General features: G+C 39.7%; 1 protein-coding gene across 2 annotated transcripts; it reads right to left on the minus strand.

The window, feature by feature from the left end:
- Positions 1-1,572: 1,572 nt before the first annotated feature.
- Positions 1,573-20,659, minus strand: LOC113158734 (pyridoxal kinase-like). 2 transcript variants are annotated; one of them, XM_026354871.1, is made up of 11 exons: positions 20,148-20,659; positions 13,917-13,971; positions 10,253-10,357; positions 9,783-9,866; positions 8,821-8,855; positions 8,292-8,377; positions 7,486-7,531; positions 7,205-7,316; positions 6,940-7,076; positions 6,780-6,846; positions 1,573-5,950 (listed from the first exon to the last, which is right to left on the minus strand). In XM_026354871.1, exons 1-11 carry the CDS (start codon positions 20,226-20,228, stop codon positions 5,835-5,837), a joined length of 924 nt encoding a protein of 307 aa, XP_026210656.1. In that variant the 5' UTR covers positions 20,229-20,659; the 3' UTR covers positions 1,573-5,834. The 2 variants fall into 2 exon arrangements, with proteins under 2 accessions (XP_026210656.1, XP_026210655.1); XM_026354870.1 differs by lacking the exon at positions 20,148-20,659 and adding an exon at positions 19,379-19,687.
- Positions 20,660-20,669: the final 10 nt, after the last annotated feature.

Below are 20,669 nucleotides of genomic sequence, written 5' to 3' on the forward strand. Positions count from 1 at the left end.
AAGAATAAACTGAGAGTCCAAACATCAGCTAAAGTGGATTTTACTGTACTGAGAGTTGAGTTCTGTTTAATCTGTTTCCTCTCACATTAGCTCGTGTTTGTTTTGTTGAGCACTGAGCAGGAAGAGATATAGGATAAAGGTCATAGTTCATCATAGAATTTCCATACATGTATTTTCCATAACCAGACATAAGGAGGACTGAACAGCAGCACCTTTTAATGTTAACTGACATAAACTCATCTCAAACATCATCATTTTATGGTTCTAGCTTCATGTTGTTAGAATAAAATGACTACACAATCTATGAATTTAAGAAAAACATTGTCATACTTACTGATTTCTGCTACTGTGGAGCTGGAAAACAGATCTGAAACTGTTATGGTGCATTCAAGTTGATATTTCATATTGAAGTGACACTTACAGCTTCATTAGGGGGAAATTCCAAATTGTAATGTGTCCTGCCCTAATTAAAATATGATGTTAAATTATTTTAGCATTCAAAAAGAAGAAGAACAGTTTTAGGTTTCCGTATAAAAGATGACTCATGTTGAAAATGACATTTGAAGGCATCATACGTTCATTGTGATCTGAAGCTTCACTGTTTTTAAATAAGAACAATCCAACAAATGATCAGAGCCTTCAGTGTGGTCCTAATGTACTAATGAACTAGGACAGACGGATCCACTGATTCTTGATCCCACAGAGATCTGTTCTGCAGTGAACTCTACACCTTCTTCATGTGACACTAATAACTCAATGAAACATGCTGCACCTGCTCTGTTGTGGTGACACAAGAGAGACTTTACTGTTGAGGGCGTCCTGCAGTTAACCACCAACTTACTTTAGTACATTTACTTTACATTACTTATTATTATTACTTATTCTACAGCTGATATTAGATCAGTCTGGTTTAATTTAGGTGGAATTATGCTCTCACTTGTCCTGCTCCACTTCCAGTTTCTTCTATCAGGATAATTCATTCAGTATCAGTAGAAGAAGTCTGTATCAGTCTTTTAGTTTCTAACAATCTTCTTGTGTCGAGCTCCACCTGCTGTTGATACCTATTGACTAATTAATCAGCATGAGCCAACATGTTCTGGTGAGGAGCAGTCCACCGGGCTTGACCGTGATCATCAACGCCATTAACACTCTGCATGACTCTAGTATGAAATGACCTCTGACCCAAGCTGACGGTCGGGTGACAGTGAACAGCAGGGAGAAGTTGCGTTTTCCTCAATAGGCTTTGATTCTGTCAACTATTTATGTAGCTTAAACTGAACCTCATCACACAAACTTGGCAAGAAGACATTAGTCAATGCACGTAGCTCGATGCTTCATCAGCACAGTCGTGCAGAATCTACGCCACGGGAGGCTGCGACAGAACCAACTGAAGACAGTTGGTTGGAGCCCACAAATCTGTACTTCAAGTTTGACCGAGATGTGGATCTTTTCTTTTTGAAGTTACATCTGATCATAAATAATTTAATGGCAGAAACAGACGTTAAGTTATTGTTTAAAACTATTTTATGGTAACTGACAGATAAATATTAAAAAGGGAGTCAAGACATTGAGTAAAAATCAGATTGATAATTCTTAATCTCTCTTTATTGCGTTAGAACATACATTTCTCATATATATCTATATATATATATTTTATAAATGTGAATTTGTACACTACAATCTTTTATTGTAACATGTTAGAAAATACTCGTAACGCTCCAAAAACATAGCACTAAAAACAGTTACCAAACAATGATTATTACATTTCCTCGTTTTGTTTTACATATTGTTTTGGCCACCAAGAACAGAAAAACAAGATGGTGGAAATGAAACTGTCGATCAGGAGGAGAGGAGAGGACACAGTCAGAGACAGACGGTAGAACTGCTGCAGCTTTCAGTGCCATGCCAGCCACTAATCAAATGGACAGGGACGAGGGAGGGGTGGAGTCTGTCAGACCAGGAACAGTACAGGTGCAACAGGTAGAGTGGAAACATGGGAACGGAGCGTGTGTGTGATAAAGCGGGATATCCATGTTTCTCTGTCTCTGCAGGACAAGTAGGTGAACTGTGCACCAACCCTGCTGCCACGAGAATGTGCCGACTACTTTCTCACTGCAGTCATTTTTGTTTTGTTCAGTAGTAATGAAGATGGTTCAGTGTCATAATAGATCATCAACTGAAACTGAGTAACAGCTTCTGATATAACCGTCAATTACACAAATAACACAACATGCGGCGTATGATGAGAAGTTTAAAGTAGTTCAAATCTAAATCAATCAGAAAAGTAACGAGAAAGCAAAAAGTTTGAAATATTTCATATATATTGTTTAAAACCTTAAGACACTGACACAGGCATTAACAGCCTAAACACCATTTACCTCACATATTTCACGTGTTAATGTAGGAGTGAAGTAAACGTACAGTGGCAGCTGCTGTTTCAAATTAAGCATTTGTTAATAGTTTATTAAGAGCTAGTGCAACTCAGGCCACGTGTTTAATGGAGGAATCAGGAAAGTTAAACTAGCAAGTAGCCAGCAGCAGTAAGGGTGGAGGTACTGGAAGCTGGAAAGTTGTATCACAAAGACACAGCTAGCAAGTTGAGACCGAGCAGGTTAAAGCGAACATGGGAGCAAAGGTGCAGAAAGTGGAGACAATCTAGCAGAGGAGGAAGATGGGTACAGAAGAACCAACTAACACACAGACACACCGAGGCTAACGACCGGCACTGCAGGGAGGTGGGTGGGTGGTGGACTGACTCAAAAGGACAGACAGACTCTGTTTGGATGTAGATGTGTGGAGGAGGAGGAAGAGGAGACGTGAGACATCAAGGAAATCAAGAGTTCCCTTTTTTAAATCCAGTTTAGCAGACAGGAGACACCTCGGACTGATTGTCCTCTTGAACATTGTGCCCCTCCCCTCCCAGTCTCCACTGTCCTTCTTTCCTTCGTCCTCCTCTTTCCTGATTTCTTCATTTCACAGACACACAGAACCCTGTGACCTTAAAACACATCTATATATATATGTATATACACATGTACACACGTTCTCTCACACACGACACACACACAGACAACAGGTAGACACATTTTGACCCAGTAACACGGCTGACAGGTTGTTGAACAGGAAGCAGATGTGAAGCGCACAGACTCTGCAGTCTGTTATTGATATGACGATCCGAGCTACAGCGGCACAAGATAACCCTACTAGTACAAAATCAATATTAACGGTTGTCCTACTGCAATTTGAAAAATGAGACGGCGTTTTCCCATCATTAGTCCGAGAGCCTCCAGAGATTATTAAATCAATTAAAGAGAAAACTGAAGCAACAAAATCTCCAGCTTGTCAATTTAGAAACCAAATAATCAAATGACTTTTAAATGAAACTGAAAAACATGCAGCCCTAAAAATAGATTTTGCACAGATTCAAACCTCATTTGTTCCTCATTTCAGCTGCAGAACAGAAATGTTCCATCTATCTACCACATTCATATGTTTCCTTCTTCCCCTCCTCTTCTCCCTCAGTGAGCAGTATCGTGGTGTTATGATGTTAGGTTCCTAAGGCAGTATCACAGTACAGTCCATAGAGAAACAACAGCGGTACAGAATTACACTGGCCTGCCCAGAACCATACATCCGGCTCAGGTGGGACACTGACGACACCTGGATTGTTTTGTTTTTAGGCCTCCAGTCATTTTGCTTCCAAACAACTAAAGTTGCAGCTGTTGCAAGAACAAGAAGCAACGAGGGGAAAAAAAAAGATTCTAGATTCAAGTAACTAACAAATGATAACGTCTCATTCTCCGTGGTGCCCTGCTAGCTCAGCGGGCTAAGGCACGCGCCAAGTTCCTACGACGTCACTGGTTTGAAACCGGCTCATGACCACTGTCGCACATCATGCTCGCCTCACCTCTGTCCTATCACACTCTATTCAGACTGAGTTATTAATCTACCACATGATCTTTATGTTCATCATCATTAGGATAAGTTAACACCTCAGATTTACTGCACAGAACAGGATCCACCAAAAGAAAAGGAAGACGGCCTGATTGGTTCAAGGTAGAAAGTGAAGTTTAGAGTCTTAAAATCAAAATCAAACCGTAAGTTATGAGAATTAAAAATGTTTTCACAAACTCAGTCTCCTGAAGCGTCATATTCAGATATAACTGCAGATATCTGTACTTCTCACAGTAGTTATATGTTTGGAAAACACATGCAGGTTCTTTTTCACTGTTTTCTCTTATTCGAAGATAAAACAATGAATTAAAATAAAACGAGATGATGTTTAAAAAACTGTTAATATTAGATATAGCAGTGATGCAGATCTCCAATTTCATATTTAATTTTCAAAGTTAAACTCCTGGCGTCACTTCAGGGACCGTTTGGTTTCCTTCTGTGTCAAATGAATCAATAAGACATTTTCTACAAACAAACGTTTGCAGTTTGCTGCTATTGGACGTGGAGGAAGTCTCCTGCTGCGACATGTGGGATCTTGTCGACAAATTCTCGAGGCCTCCAAGTAAACTCAGTGGCACAACTCTCAGATATAGGGTTCTGGGCCAGAGCTGGAGCGGGAACCGCCCGGCATGATGTGGGCTGGCTCTGGCACTGCAGTTGCATTTTCTGATTGGTCTAACATAAGTCAAACTGGCTATGGATGGCTCAGACAGCTCAGGTTGCCCATTTTTCTTTATGTTCAACTATACTATGACTACTAGACATCTACCTATCACTACTGAAGCCACCGGAGCGCCCTGAAGTGCCAGAACCAGCCCAAATGTCTCTGATTTGAGTGATATTGTAGTGCATGTGGTCTGTAGTACAGTAGCATCAACACAATGGTTCAATAGACAGATCCGATAGAAGATATCATACAGATGGTCCAATACAATTATATTACAACATCTATACATCAACTATACATTGTGCGTTTTTTTTTTTCCTTTGTTAAATTTTCAAGGGATCTCAGGGGTTAGACTTGGTCACCATTACATCACTGCTGTAAGACGGGGGAGGGTTGAAGTAGTGGTAGGCAGAGCCACAGACAGACAGTGTTCAATCATTACACTTTGACATTGTGTGCTGCAATTCAGCTACTTGGCAACAGGTGTGGAGGTCAACATGAAGACTGTTGAGTTTAGTGGCAGTAATAGAAAGCTTTTATTTAATGATTCAGAGGTAGCATCTTGGAAAACTTGTTAGCTCTTTGGATTTCTGTTCACCTCTGGATAAATACTGAAAGTATGTTGCTGAATTTGTTTGTTTTTTAATGCGATTACAAATCATCCCCACTGCAATAAAACTGCATTAGAAATGTTCTTCCTAAGCAGAGCCATACAGTACCATAACGACACCTGCAGTAGTGCTAAGTAATCCAGGACGTTCCCCTGTTTTGGGACATAACGCAGTAAGTGCTGTTTTTGAACAGAATTAAAATTTTAAAAATAGAATATATTTGTGGCATTAAGAAATATTAGAGCAATCTTGAATTTAATAATAACACTTAAACTCGATAGCTTTCTAAAAAGCAGAGGTGCATTTCACTCAACACATACCCTGTTAGACAAGAGCTAACAACAAGCCAGCACAGTCCAACCAGACCAAACAGTGTGTCTATCCATGGCTCTGGTTCCAAAACCAGAGCTGGGTAAGAGGGTTTAGGGTGCTGAGGAGTTGAATGGGTGAAGGGACTAAAGAGGGTACAATACTAAGAGGTTTTAGGACTCTGGATGATGAATTGTTGAAGTCAAGGTTTACAGTGTTGAGAGATTTACCAGGATACAGGAACTGTGAGATTTATGAGTGGAGGTTAGTATGAGTCTCATGGGTTGGTAATGTTAGGATATGACTGTGGCCTCCGTAACTATAGCAGGGTCTTCTATGTCAGCTTTACTTTGAATCATCCTCAGCTCCAGCTGGGGCGGACTGGGCCTCCGACCAGGACCTGCTAACTCTGAGACGAGAGGGGCAGGTGGGGTGGGGGGTTGGGGGCAGATACAGAGATAAACATTCGTTTTAAAGATACTAAACAAAATTACATTGTGAGATTAATTACAAGAATCCTAAACCAGTCAGGCCTCAGCTAATTTTCATCTTGTTGACATCGCCTGAACTTACTTGACAGAGGTGATAAACAAAAGCAGGTGACGGCTGTTATGCCGTGTCTGCACAGAAGGCATTTCAGCCTTGTTCTTCAGCCATCAGTGTCACATGCATCTGAAGGAACGAATACATTTTATTTTGTCCTATAAAATAGGGCACACAACAGATGTGTGTTTTGCTGCTGCCACATGCTTCTAAAAGCGTCCCAAAGCATAATAATGCTCTTCAAGTCTATATTTCATTTATGTGTTTATAATTTTGACCACAGTGGCTGTATATTGGACTCTAAGCACGTCAAAAATGCAGGTTAACTGCACCTGAATGCCTCCTGCTCTGCTAGCGTGCTGCTTACCCTGTGCTGTCTGTGTCCACACTGTTACAGTTTTTTAAGAATCTGAAACTCTTAGAAATTTAGTTTTGTTAACTTCAGCTAATTTTTTACCTGCTAAATGCAAATTGTGTTTTTTAATTAAATTAAATTAAAATCTATGAATCATGCTTCCAAAATCAGCATATACTCGAATTTCCAGCTACCAGGTTGCTGGAATGCATGTAAACATACCTTGATCAACAATCATAGATACACAATAGTTAAAAAGCGTCACAGTATCTACCATTCAAACAACAATACGTTACTTCAACATTTACCCTTCGGTAAAAAACACTTTCTCTTGTCTTACCATGAGCATAAGATATGGTCCTCTGGATAACATGGTGCATCACTGAAAAAGTCTTCTCACAAGCAGTCTGAGAAGGAGACAACAGTAAAACTAGTGTAATTATTATGTTTTATGACTCTTGTATATGTGTATCTCTATTGTGCATGTTCATGTTTTCTACCTTGAGGTCATTAGGGTAGTGGTGTGTCCACGCTAGCAGCATCGCAGCAAACAAATCTCCAGTTCCTACAAAGACGGCATCCACTTTGGGAACTTCTATTCGAACTCTCTGTGTCGTCCTGGTGCCGTCCGGACGAACTGAACAGCAGAACACATCCAGTTTATTTGGAACCACTACGTTAAAACTCTGAATTCTTAACGCTGTCTCATAAACAGACATGTACAGGCACACACAGCATACTATATTTAAAAAAAAAATCACCCACCATGGCGCTGACTGCCCAAAGACACAAGAAAACGGTCTCCTAGTCTAGAGGGCAGATCGGAGGAGGTTATGACCACTGTGTCTGGGCCCATAGCATGGAGAAGGTCCATAACCTACAGACAGACATCAGAGAGTGAGACAGTGGGCGTGTGTTTAGTCAGCAGTAAGTGAAACGAGGAAAATCATTCATTAATGCAACATGTCAAAATACTGCAACAGTTTATTCTATACACAAAGAATTTCCATAAGAAAGGAATGAAACATTAGATAGTAGGTGTTTACCTCTACAGCGTCTTTCTCTGTGCTGATGTTTTTTCCTGTCAATAATCTAAAACGCAAGCAAACATATGGCCACATTATTCCTTCAGGACTCAAACACTTCAAAATAAAAAATATAGAAATTACCATTTACGTTTCTAATTCTACTGGTTTGTGTAACAGATACAATAAAGAGCGAAATCCACAGTTTATTCAGAATAAAACGTTCTCATCCTACAGGCTTATAGAAACCACTGACCACTAGGGGGAGCAACTTGACAGCTCAGTCTTAATGTTATCATCAGGATTGCAGATATTTGGTCAATACTAACAAAAACACAACCAACAAAATGCAGAAAACTCCTCATATCATTAAAATATTTAATTTATACCAGAGATACTAAAATCAAACTCTTTTCAACCTGCTGGAATCCCTGGTTGTTCATTACAAAGCCATGTACAGCGGGTCGTGTGGTCGAGTACTGCTAAAATCCTAAGAACTTTGTTTAAGATCACAAAGTATTTAACCTTATATTTCTATTAATAAAACAAAAATAGATTTTTACAGCGCTGAAACAAAGTGAAGAGAAGCAAGAGAAGAGGAGATAAAAGAGGAGCTATTTTCTATTTTCCTTTAATTCTTTCCTAAATTTCTAGCACCACAAAATGGAGGTATTAGATAACAACATGAGTACCATTACATAAAGATACTTTGCTATTCCTCTGCTACCCATACAGTTACAAAATCACTGAGGTGAAGGTCATTCACCAAATCATGTTAGAAATAAACACACATTTGCAAATATGAAGTAAGTAAAAGATGTACTCACTCAGCCTCGAACTGGTTAGGAGTAATAATGTCAGCAACAGGAACCACCTTGTTCTTATAGACCGGGTAAAGATTCTGAGGGACATACTGCAGAACAAGACACAGGTTAAAGTCACAACACACTGAGAGTGCTATAAGGCTAGGATTAAACACACCTGACACACAGGCCCTGAAATTTTTCTTTTGTGTCTGTTTTCATGGTTTAAAATAAGAAGCTCTAAGTGACTGAATATGATCTTAACGCCTAAAACAATGGTAAATATAAACACAACACACAAACACATACAGACATATGTGGAGATGAGTCACTGTGTATATGTTGTTCTGTCAGATCACAATAATCCTTGTAACACACCTCCAGAAGAAAAACACACACACACAGACAGGGATGAACAGTGATTCCTCTTCCACACACACACAGTAAACCCACAACAACACCGTTAAAGGTCTTGCTGATAACGACAAACATTAACAGAGGCTCACAAACTGCATGTACAGTAGGTAGAGCATAAAGATGCCAGTAATCTCACCATAGATCCATGATCACCGAGGACAGGGTCACACACTGAAATGACAGACACACATTCAGAGTCAGACACCCAACACAGACCTGTACAGCTCGAACTACTAGCACAAAGTATAAATACTTATAAATACTTTGTTTTCAATGTCCCAAAAAAAGCTATGGAAACCTGGAGGGACTAGAGCAACAACTCCTGTTCTCTACATCATGAATCTAAAACCATATGAGGGCAAGTCAGAGCAACAGAGAAGGAAATAACACTCTACAGGCTAGAAAGAGTTGCCTCCTGTCAAAGCAGGATCTTGTCTGGAAATTAAAGAGATTACAGTAAGTAAAGCTAATTAAATGAATAAGTTTATTTACTGTGTAATCACAGATATTAGTTACAGTTTAAAAGATTAGAAACTGTTAATGTAATCCTGATGGGGGATTTGTTTCACTGTCCCACATCAACTTGCACATATTTAAGCTCCATTAAGGAACATTCTAAATTAATAGTGGATCATGACCATGCATAATGTCAAAAGGTTCCCTCAAAGTGACAAATCCACAGAAATATCTCTCGACTCTGGAGCTCTACAGTTTTTTTTTTTTAGCCTCTTTTAGTTCATATCTTCTCAAATCCGCTCTCATCAACCCAGTTTCCAGCAGCATTCATCTGTTTTCCCCCAAAGCTACAATAAAACCTGCGTATGCTCCAGTGCACAGCAAAACAAACTGCATCTAGCAGCTAAATGGTCAGATGAATGAAGGTAACTTAAGCACTGAGCTCGACTGGTTTGGTAGAGGAAAACAGATTCATATAACGTAAAGTTCATCTAAAGTAATATCCTTCCTGATGTAACCCCGGACAGTGCGGGCGGTTCAGTGCTTTGTCCAGGAACACTTAGTGTCCATGGTCAACCTCGCTCCCAAATGAACCCACTGAGAAATCCAATAAAAAACAGGGAGTCTGAGCTGAGTACTTACCATACACCAGGTTGGGGTTGGCTGTCTTTAACTCCTGAACAATGTCCACCACCATCTCTAAGAAGGATGTGTCTCTGGTATACCCTGAATACAACACGTGAATACACACATAAATAAAGATAGGTACATTATCATACTCGTTATATAGTCATTCAAAACTTTATCTGAGTGGAAAACATTTATTTTAATTGATACTTCTGTTCCAAATTTTTTAATTAACTGTGAGGGCAGAAACTGTGAGTGCAGAAACTTTAGCTACTTCCTTAAGATTTTTACAGTGATCTTAAGTCTCGGATGCAAACTCCAGTTTCCAGTACAATTCACATACAGTGCTGAATGTAAAGTGATGTAAATAAAAGATTTACCAGCATGTAGAAACGTCATCATAATTAACTAACTGTGGAGGAGTTTTCAAATTACACTCGGTTTTTAGCAGTGTGAGAGTGACTGATCAAAAACACACGATTCACCTGTTAAAACATAATCGTAGTGATGAACATTGTTCAGTTTGATTCCTTCATAAAGAACATGGAGTTCATCTGCTGTCAACACCTGGCCTTTCCAATGAGAATAACCTGTGGAGAGCAGAGCAGACAAGTTATTGTGTTTGCCAAGTTGCTGACTCTCACCCTTCCCGATGGTTTTCCCACATTCCACTGGCGCACACATGCGCGCACACACACACACACACACACAGACACTAACTTTTTACCCTCTTACCTCTATTCTTGCTATTTTTACTTAAGTAAAGGTAAAATTGTTTCTTTCACCACCAATTGACCTGCTGCTCTTTTCAGCTGCTGGCACAAAATTAAACATTGTCCCATCCAGAACCTATATTTTGACCTTGTTGGTCCAAGTGTCTTCTGCTTGTCACTGAGTACTGTGAATTTCAGTGAAGTAAGCACAGAAAAGGTAATGCTGAGCTCAAAGAAAACAAACACAGGTGGCCTAGTGGTTTGTGTGTATAACCAAAACATTGCTGGTTTATGTCCGGCTAAGAACCTTTGTCACACCCTCTCTCTCTCCCCCTATTTTTCCTGTCGGCCTTCTACTTCCAAACTATCAAAGAAAGGCCAAACATTAAAAATGTCCAAAAAATAATGGATTCTCAAAAGGACACAGACACACACCGAGGGGTCTTAGTGCAGACTGCAGCAAGTATCTGGTCAGACAGGGTCACAGGGACGGTTGGAGGAGGACGACGGCACAACCATCCTACTAACAAACACACCATCATTATGTGTGGAGGGGTGTGTTGAGTATTTCTATTTATGCATACGTGCGTGGTACTGTATGCACCGATTTACATTTATGCGATGTGAATGCCATTGTAAGCAAGCGTAAGTGCACGTCTGTCTGCGTATGACACGTCTGCTGCAGGCTGATGATGTCGCAGCTCCAGGTGAGTCACAGCCAGATCACGTGGCGGTGGCGGTGGGGTTCTGGTTGCTAAGCAACAAGCCGGGAGAAAGCCAAAGGGGCTAAGAAAGAGAGATGAGCAGTCAGAGCGCTGTGTGTGCGTGTGGCAAGCCTACAGATAAGAGCTGCTTCTGTCGTCATCATTCGCTGCTGTCGCAATTCATAATGCCTGCTGCTGTTTACTGTTGCGCCCCACTGCTCGCTCTCTCTCTCTCCTCTCTTTCTGTCTTTCTCTCCAACATCCGCTGTCTGTCTCTCCGATTCATTTCTATCCTGTCTCTCTCACACTCTCTATTCACCTTCTCTATCCCTCTCATCAACCACCCTCTCACTCTCAGAAGCAAATGTCTTCTTCAATATGTCACATCAAATTACACACTCTGCTCGGTGAAATTGCAAATGTTAGTTTCCAAAACACAAGATCTTATTGAACTAGCACTAGAGTCTTGGCAATTTTTATGTTAAGCACTATCAAACAAATAATTTACAATAGATTTATGTGAGTTTTTTTCCTTATTGATTTTCGTCTTGACATTGTCCTCAGCTGGGAGCTCACAGGAATCCCAGCTCAGCTGTGTTGAGACAGAGAAGAACACAACAAGTAATGGTACTTTCGCCAGGCTTCACAGCCTAACCTAATGTAAGGATGTTTATCTGAACATCTGGTAATCTCTAGAGAGGTTTAGGGTTCCAGCACATGTCTGATCTAAAAATCTTGACTTGAAAAGAAAACTGAGAAGAAAAAGCCCTGCATACCGACCATGAAGTGAACTTGATTTATTAAAACAGTCCACTTTGGTTTTCTTTAAATATTTAAAAAAGGGAGCAGTGTACAATGCTTTGGACTCAGAACACAAATAAGCAGTTTTCTGTATAAAAACAAGTCACCGACGAGTTTCTTTTACTCCCGAGGATTTTAAAAACCTGGTCAAAGGAACCAGTTATAAATGTTTGTCTAAATGCAGCCTTTAATGCTGCTGCTGACTAGTCCCACACTCGCCCACACAACAACACTTATCCTACACAACACCTACAATTATGCTTACCCCTGCCTCCAACATCACAACAGATTATTTTCACAACATTTAAGCTCAACATCATCCACATCAGTAGCAATGAAATGACAAAATCAACATCAAACCTGCTTGTTTCAAACAGACTTCTAGGAGTACACGGTAAAAACACAACTCTGTCAAATGTCATCAAATGTTAAACAGCTTGGTGACTTTACAACCTGAATCTGAACTGGATGGATACAGTTATGGTTACTTGTATTCTCAAACTAGACCAAATGAAAAATTAGACCACAGTGGCTTAAGGGGGATCACGGTCACAGAAAAAAAACAAAGCGTGTGTAGCAACAAGCAACAGCTGGGCAGATGTGCTGGTTTTCATAGCTCTCAGCTGATTCATTCTTCAAGTTCATCTTGCATAAATAACATGAGCTGAGACTGCCCATCAGCGCAAGACAAGGGAATGACACAGTGCGTATTAGTCATTCATAGCGCTGGTAATTAGATCAAAATATTACAAGTAAATGTGACAATGCAGATATTATGCAGACGCCTCCCGGCCAATCAGTAACAAGATGTAATCATCCATGATCCTTCAAAATTAGATTATTGCTGTTGCAAGAATGTCTTTTTAAAAGTTTCCGATGTTGGATCACAGACTTTGTTCAATGAAAATGGTAAAACACAGAATCAGAGAACAAACTTACACAAGAAAGTTTTCAAGCAACCTAAATGTATAAATCCCTCCAACTACAGCTACAGAACATATGAAAACATGTATGTGAAAAGCAACAAGTCACTGTAAAACTTTTAATATCCAAAAAGTTGTAGTTGTAGTAGTGATAGTGAATACAAGGTCCTCCTGTGAAATGGACATTGCAGGATGCTAATAAATACACATTTACTGTGGCTGAAGATATGAAAATGTGTAAATGTTCACCAACAGCAGGTTTCTTTGGTCATTAGTGTACTTCTTACTAATATTAGCCTTACAGTACTATTCCAGTACATGCATTCTGATAAAGGTGTGCTTTATTTACAGCTGCTCTTACATAAAGTTCAGCAACTTTCAATAAACCAATGGTTAAAAAGGTACTTTAGAAAGTTCTTCTAGCACCACAGAACACTTTATACAACAGTGATCACAGACTGAGTAGTACCCTTCATGATATACAGGACATAGAGTACTGTACATCAAGTTATTCTTCATGAAACCCCAGCGCAACACAGACAGATATTAAGGATGAATACTAAACAATGAATGTGAACAGAAAATAAAATAATTTCAGACTAAAACTCAAAACTACAACGTAACATGTACAAACACGACGCAGTCTTGTGTGAGTGTTTCTGTTTTTTCATGCTGGAATGCTCCTCTAATTGTTATTATGTACTGTGTGAGTCGAGGAGATCAGCATCATCTGAGAAATCCCAGGAAAGTCTAATTTCTACAGCTACTAGTTTGAGAGCTGCTCTTGTGTCAGCCAGCGAACACACTGATCTCCAAAAAACTTGACTCACCCATCTGCCGACTCATGAGCCTGAAAACGGCCTTTGCTTCGACGACAATCATCTCTCTAATGCTCGCTAACACCTCATCACGACACCAGAGGCAGCGACTGACTCATCCACACCCACCCACACACACACGAAGTAAAACATGCACACGCAGTGAATTAAGCCATTTCGTCAGCGTTACCTGTATGATTGGAGAACTGGACAGAGTTGATGGAGTCCACCTCAAATCCTAAAACCTAGAAACAGAAGACAGAGCGAGGAAAGTCATTAGGTGACAGGAGTACTGCATTGTAAATATAATAGTATGAATATATGACTTGCATGCACACACAGTGCAAAGTGTATAGCAACTGCAGTTTAGACAGTACATATTCAGACATTTAGATGTTTTGTTCTTTAGGTTTGTTGCTTCAGCACATTCAATCTGAAATAAATTGATAAATTAAATTTAGATTTACAGATTTACTGTAAGTAGGTTTACATCAATAATTTTACCATAATATTAATATCTTTGCAGCTGTGTCATTTCGTGACACTTTGTGCCCCTTTATAGTCTATTTGTGGTCAATCTGTGCCTCTGTGTAGGCATTTTGAGTCCTCTTATGGTCTTTCTGAGTCTCTTCGAAATTATTTTATGTCTGTTCTTTTTAAGTGCTTTTTTTGTGGATAACATGATAGTGATTTTGTGTCTCTTTGTGGTCATTTTGAGTTACCTTGTTGTTGTATCTCTCCTTGTCGTTTAATTCAGTTCAATCAAGAACAGCTACTTCCTCCATAAACTCAAACATAGGACCATTCTCACATCTCAGGTTCCTTTGATTTTACTAGTTTAATCAAATATTATGATATTGAACTGCACTGGTCGAAGTAAACAAAAAAACTAACAAAATGGACGTTAACTTCAAAACACCAAAACCAATTATCTCTGAGTGGAAGAAAGCATTCTCTCAGTTTGACTTCAGTTAAAATCTGCACGGTGCTTACACATTTGCAAAAAGCATCTCCTGGTGTCCTCCCCTCTCTTTCTGTTTCTCAACAGATTATTATTTTTTAATTACTAGAGAGAGGCACACACACACACACACCTCATCCACGTGCGCAGCCAATTGTTATCTGAATGACTTTATTTAATTTAATAATCAGGAAGTAGGCAGCGTGAAGGAGTTCTTTGTTCTTTTCAACTGACTGTAACTTTAAGATACAAGAATCTGCTTTCAGAGGGGAGAAGCAGTGATTCCGCCCAGAAAAAGGAGTGCAGATATTAACTTTGACCTTGGATGAACTTTTCCCTGCTATTGTCAGACTAACAAAACCTTTCTCCTGTGTGGAGAACACATTTTTAAGATTATGACCACCTAACCCCTCTTATGTCATTAAACAACAATATGTGGTTGATCATAACATGTGACAAGGAGATATCTGCTTACCCGCACATCTGAGAAACTAGAAACAACAAATATTTCTCATTTTTGCTTAAAATTATTTTTCTGTTAACAAATACACTCCATTTCCAGTTTATTTGGATCACATAGGCATAAATGTGTAAAGTGTGTGATCAGTAGACTAGAGAAGTGTCACCAAGTCGTTGAGCGACCTACAAACATGTTATTTTGCTCACATCCTATCTATTCATAAGCCTTAAGTTATTGACACAGATGAACTGTTTACAATGCTGCTGACGGAAAAGCTACTGCTCAAGTATCATCAAAGACTGAGGAGATGATCATACATTAAAAAAAGTCAACATTTTGCCTTTTTGAAGGAACACTTAAAGCACTTTTTCGAAATTCCCAATTGAGAAAAGCCCCGTCGCTAAAGACAGTTTCTTTAATTAGCATGTGTCACAGCACGGACTGATCACATCTGAGTCAACATAAACTCTATATTTACTGCATCGTGACTTCACTGGCAGAGTGCCTCAGCTCGGGATTATCTCCTGAAACTTCACTGTTCGTTTGTAGCTTATTAAACACATCTGTGTTGTCCAAATTAAAAATCTTACAAATGTGTTACTCGTGTTTGTTTCAATTGTTTTCTGCATCACTTTATAAACAGGATGTGACAGTGTATAAACCATCTGTTGAACATCAACTTGCAGTATGCCTGTGAGGGTAAATGTTGTTGTGTATTATATTTCTGATTAAATTTAGAATATAGAATGACATTATATCATGTGCATCATATGCAACCACAGTCCAACATGATAGTTTCAAATGACTTATTCTGTTTGACTAACAGAAAGAAGACCAAGAGTCAACATAATTCAACTCTGAGGTGGTACTTAAACACTGTGGTGCTTCAGGCTAAATACTAATGTCAGCATGCTGACCTATTTACCGGCACCTTAGTTTAGCATATTAACATGCTAACATTTAACAGTTGACATATTAAATGCTGCTGAAGTGGTTACAAATTCACAGGTATTCAATCAACAAAGCACAAAACTGAATAAAAAAAAAACAAATCTAATAAGTAATTACTTTTTAAGGCTTCATGTTTCCATGTCATTGATTCAATCCATTAATAGTTTCTACTATAGCTGCAACAGCTTGCAAAAAGTAGAAATAAGAACTAAAGTATATCCAGGCCCGTCTGACTATCATCAATGATGGAATAGTCATTTTCTCACAGGGCTTCAGTCGGTGGCATTAGCATCAGTATCTAAGACTGAACGAACTGCCAATTTTAACTTATATGATTTGTTGACAGCAGAAAAGGTTTCAGGGCATTTCTGTATTTTTCCACCAAATATGGATCAGGACAGTGTCTTTTCTTCCTTTATAAGTTCATCTTTCAGTGTGCTTTTGATTAGGTTGTAAACCCATCTGCAATTAAACAAACGAAAACTGATAATACACAATCAATGTTCCCCAACATTAACATTTAAAGTGCTTAAATCTCCCCCGTCTTGAAATTCATTTCTATGTGAAAGCTGAATCTATCCAGTCCAGCTCTAAGGCTGCCTGTCTCCATCTTCAGTGACGTTGTGAGGAGGAATTCAGTAGCAGCCAATCTGAGTCTTGCTTCCTCACAACGCCGACTCCTGCCTGAGATTCTCCTTCCTGACAACACAGAGGAAGGGATGCCCTGCACGCTCGCTGACGACATCACTATCATCTTATCCCTCATCTTCAGCACCAACTGAATCATGGTTATTACTCAGAACAACGAAAGCACTTCCTTCACTGACCTGTGGGGTTTCTGGTTTATGAGTCTAAATATAACACACTGTCACCTTTTTTCTCTTCTGTTTATATCCACAAGGATCAGTAGTGGTTCATTCACAAACTGACTGCAACACTCAGCAGCCAAATACAACCTACAGTACTGTAAAGGTAAACTTATCAAGCTTTGACTACATCTAAATGTGCATTTACATTTTATCAGCATTGTATTCTCATAATTGATTAATCATTTGTCCATTTTTAGAATAAAACAAAAGAAATTATTTTATGGTTTCAGCTTCTCAAATGTGAGAACCTGCCACTTACTGCAGCCTCACACTGTAGTTATATGAATATCTTCATGCTTTGGCTCTTAGTAAAACTCAAAAAGCTATACTGAGATCACCCCGTTGGGTTCTCTCTTAATTTTTCACTATGTTCTAGCATCTTAACAGACCAAAAGAACAAAAACAACAACAAAATAAAACAAAAGGCCAATTCAATTACTGTAATGGCTGGAAAGTAAAAGCACTTGAAAGATATTCTGCATGACTCATAGTTCATTTAAACAGTAAAATGCTATATTTAGCCACAAGACTATTTAATGTCTTGAATTTATGTAAAGTAGGTTATATAACTTGCATATACTTTGTAAAATAACAACAAAGGATTTATTACCAGTACAGTGTCTTTAACAACTTAATGTAGGCAATGAGTTTAAAGATCATCCAGTAGTGTCAGATATTAACTTAGGTACCAGTGTTATCTGATTGTGAAACTGGTATTTGAGTATTATTTTTCACAATAGCTATAGCACTTGGCGGTGAATATTGCTGCTTTTCTACATAAAAGACATTTAAAAATGTTACTTCTGTCTGTCAAAACCAACACTATGGAAACCAAAACTGAACAAATGATTTGGTAGAATCATTTATAATGAATACAATCATTGGTTGTGAGGCACATGAATCTATTCCTCCTTATTAATGTCAACATTGAACTTCACACTGAGCCACTTTAAATGAGTTGTAAGCAGCTAAAGCCAAGGTTCAGTACAAAATGCAGATTAATATCAGCTATTAGTAAGATACACTGGTAACTATTATTTTAGCATTTGTCTTACACCACTCAGGCCTTAATCAGGCATAGTAGCTGAACATTATTGGCTACTCTGAACCCTGGTGACATGCATCAAAGCCCAGCAGTCATTAGGAAAACCGCAAAATAAATCCTGGGGTTCTGCCGGCTAAAAATAGACTCCGGACTTCTTACAACAACTGACTGTATTTGAGGAGGATGGCACGTGTACTGTAGGCCTTTAACAGCCTCACTATCTATACTGACTGACACTCATGGAAATTTTTAAACTCTAACAATCACCAGCATCCTCATGCAACAATTATAGACTCAAAGCAATCACCATTATCATCCAACTGTCAACATCAGGGATCATAAAGAGAAACAACTAACGCTTTCATGGCTAGAAGGAGCTAATAACCTCGGTGTCCTTTCACATAATGTCAAATCAATTGAGAGTGCATTAAGTCTTTCTGGCTCCTTATTCTGATAGTTACACCTTCTTGTAAAGCACTCTGTAAACTCTGCCTTTGGATAAGAGCCGAGCATTAGTACTGTTAATGGAGGTAATCACTCAACACTAAAGCCAATAGTTCCTAGTATTAGGCTAAACGAGACACATGTTGAGCCACTCAAATGCGTACTCAACCATTTTTCATCTGTAAATGGTTTACAGTCCACTGTTCACCGCTTCCTTTTCTTTAGTCCCGAAGGGACTGGTGTATGGTGTGATCTGAAATCTATATTAATGAAAATGGATAAATCAGCAGAATGGCATGAATATCAATGAATATAACTATAGAGTATTTTATAATCAGCAGGTGATGTATTTCCTCTCTCATGCTGGCTCATATCTGATGTGACAGTGCTCAATCAATCACCAATTAAAGATACTGGATAGCTGGAGAGCTTGCTGGTTGACCTTTTCATAAAATGCCATTGGCTCCTGTCGCAGTTCTCAGGTTGCAAATGTGGATATATTCATACTTCTGGTAGATTTCCAGCTAAAACAGAGTTGTTTGTAGTGATGTATTTCTAACAAACACACACACATCAAAACATATACGTTAACTCTCAGAAACCAGAGCAGCTGCTGTGTTTGTAGGAAGGGTAGAAAACTATGATAACACTTTCCCCAATGTTTGCACGTTTATCAGCCAACTGATAGGTGTATTGATTGTTAGGCTGGATTTCTGTCCAGCCTCAATGCAAAGTGTTCACTGCACATCCTGCCCATGACACCTGAGTAGATGAGTGGACAGAGCCCGTGGTGACTGGTTAACAGGCTTCTTTGTACAATTTTCTCCTAGACCCTTCAGATTATCATTAGCTAGCTTCTTGAAGCTTGCTGGTTGGTGACCAGCTGCTGTCACAGACAGGCTAACTAAGGACGTACACTGACCTGTGAGTGAACAGCTTTGCTCCTATAACAGTTATCATCAGTCTCATCACTGATCCGAGCAGGGGTCATTTGATCAACACCAGGAGGTCCAGTACCAGCCACAAATCTGCCACAACTCATTAACATTGTCCCTGTTACTCTACAGCCAGACATTTATTGTCTGTTTATGAAACACTGAGGTGGTGATGGTCGAAAATCTAAAACAGACCATGTTCCATTATCGGACACCCTCAATGACAGGTGTCGTGCCACAATGACTCCGTCGGATAAAGAGTCTAAACATAAAGCATCGTTCAATAAGTAATCAATTAATATTATATTAATCATCAATTAATATAATATAGTATAATATTCATATTTCTCAGTTTTCAGTCAAATGGTTTATGGGGATTGTGCACGACACCTGTCGTCGCGTTTATTGCCTCATATCTACGTTACTGTGCTGTTATTTGTGGTTTTTCATGACATGTCCTGAACAACCAGCATTTACGGGCTTTAACTCTTAAATAGAAGAGAAATAAAACGAACTGATCCACAAACTAACTCATCCAGATTCCTGTTAGCTAAAACTGTACCAACTTTGTGAGACGTAAATTAGCTCGTATCATTACAAAAATCCAAGGTAATGTCAGTCGAATTGTTGTTAAAGGGAGGTCGCAGTCAGATTTGGTGGGGACAGGGGGCCCCGGGGTGTCAGACACCTTCGTGCCCGGTAACGAGTGTCTCGCCACCGGCTGTCCGATAATGGATGCATGCAAGTTGTCTTTACCTGTAACGGGAAAGAGGCGCTCTTGTTGCCCACATATCCCCTCACTACATGGCTCTGTATGGACAGAACACGGCATTCCATGGCGGCTCCCGGTCAGCCGAGGAGAGACACAGATCCGTCCGGTACTTCAACGACAATCACGACTACACATAACAAACGTAAGCAGAGTTTTATACACAACCACGGCGCCGTCGGTCAGTGAGAAGCACCGTTAGTTAGCCTGCTAGCTAGCTAGCTAACAAGCAGGATGGCGGAGTGTGTGTGAGCGCGTGCGGCGGTTGTAACCGCTAATGTGCGGGGAGAGCGTGCGTGACGGGGAGAGAGAGAGAGGGCGCGTGCGGCTCCGCGCACAGAAACACCGGGAGCCGGTTCCGCCGCGCCGGTAACGGAGCTGCTGGCGTTGTCGTTAATGTTTAGTTAACGGATATCCCGCACGGTGTATCACGCGCTGACCGGACAACCGGGAGGTCGCGTGCAGCTACACCAACACTGAAGGACAAACGCGCACGCGCACGCACGCCG

The sequence above is a fragment of the Anabas testudineus genome, chromosome 15 (assembly GCF_900324465.2).
Source record: "Anabas testudineus chromosome 15, fAnaTes1.2, whole genome shotgun sequence".
Classification (NCBI taxonomy): Eukaryota; Metazoa; Chordata; class Actinopteri; order Anabantiformes; family Anabantidae; genus Anabas; species Anabas testudineus.

Excerpts from the sequence above, each read along its gene's own strand:
- LOC113158734 (XM_026354870.1), bottom strand. The coding sequence starts at position 19,531 with ATGTCTGGCTGTAGAGTAACAGGGACAATGTTAATGAGTTGTGGCAGA. Across the intron at positions 8,378-8,820 it reads TCGGTGATCATGGATCTATG|TATGTCCCTCAGAATCTTTA; the intron begins GTGAGATTACTG and ends CTTGTTCTGCAG. Across the intron at positions 7,077-7,204 it reads TTTGGGCAGTCAGCGCCATG|TTCGTCCGGACGGCACCAGG; the intron begins GTGGGTGATTTT and ends TCTGCTGTTCAG.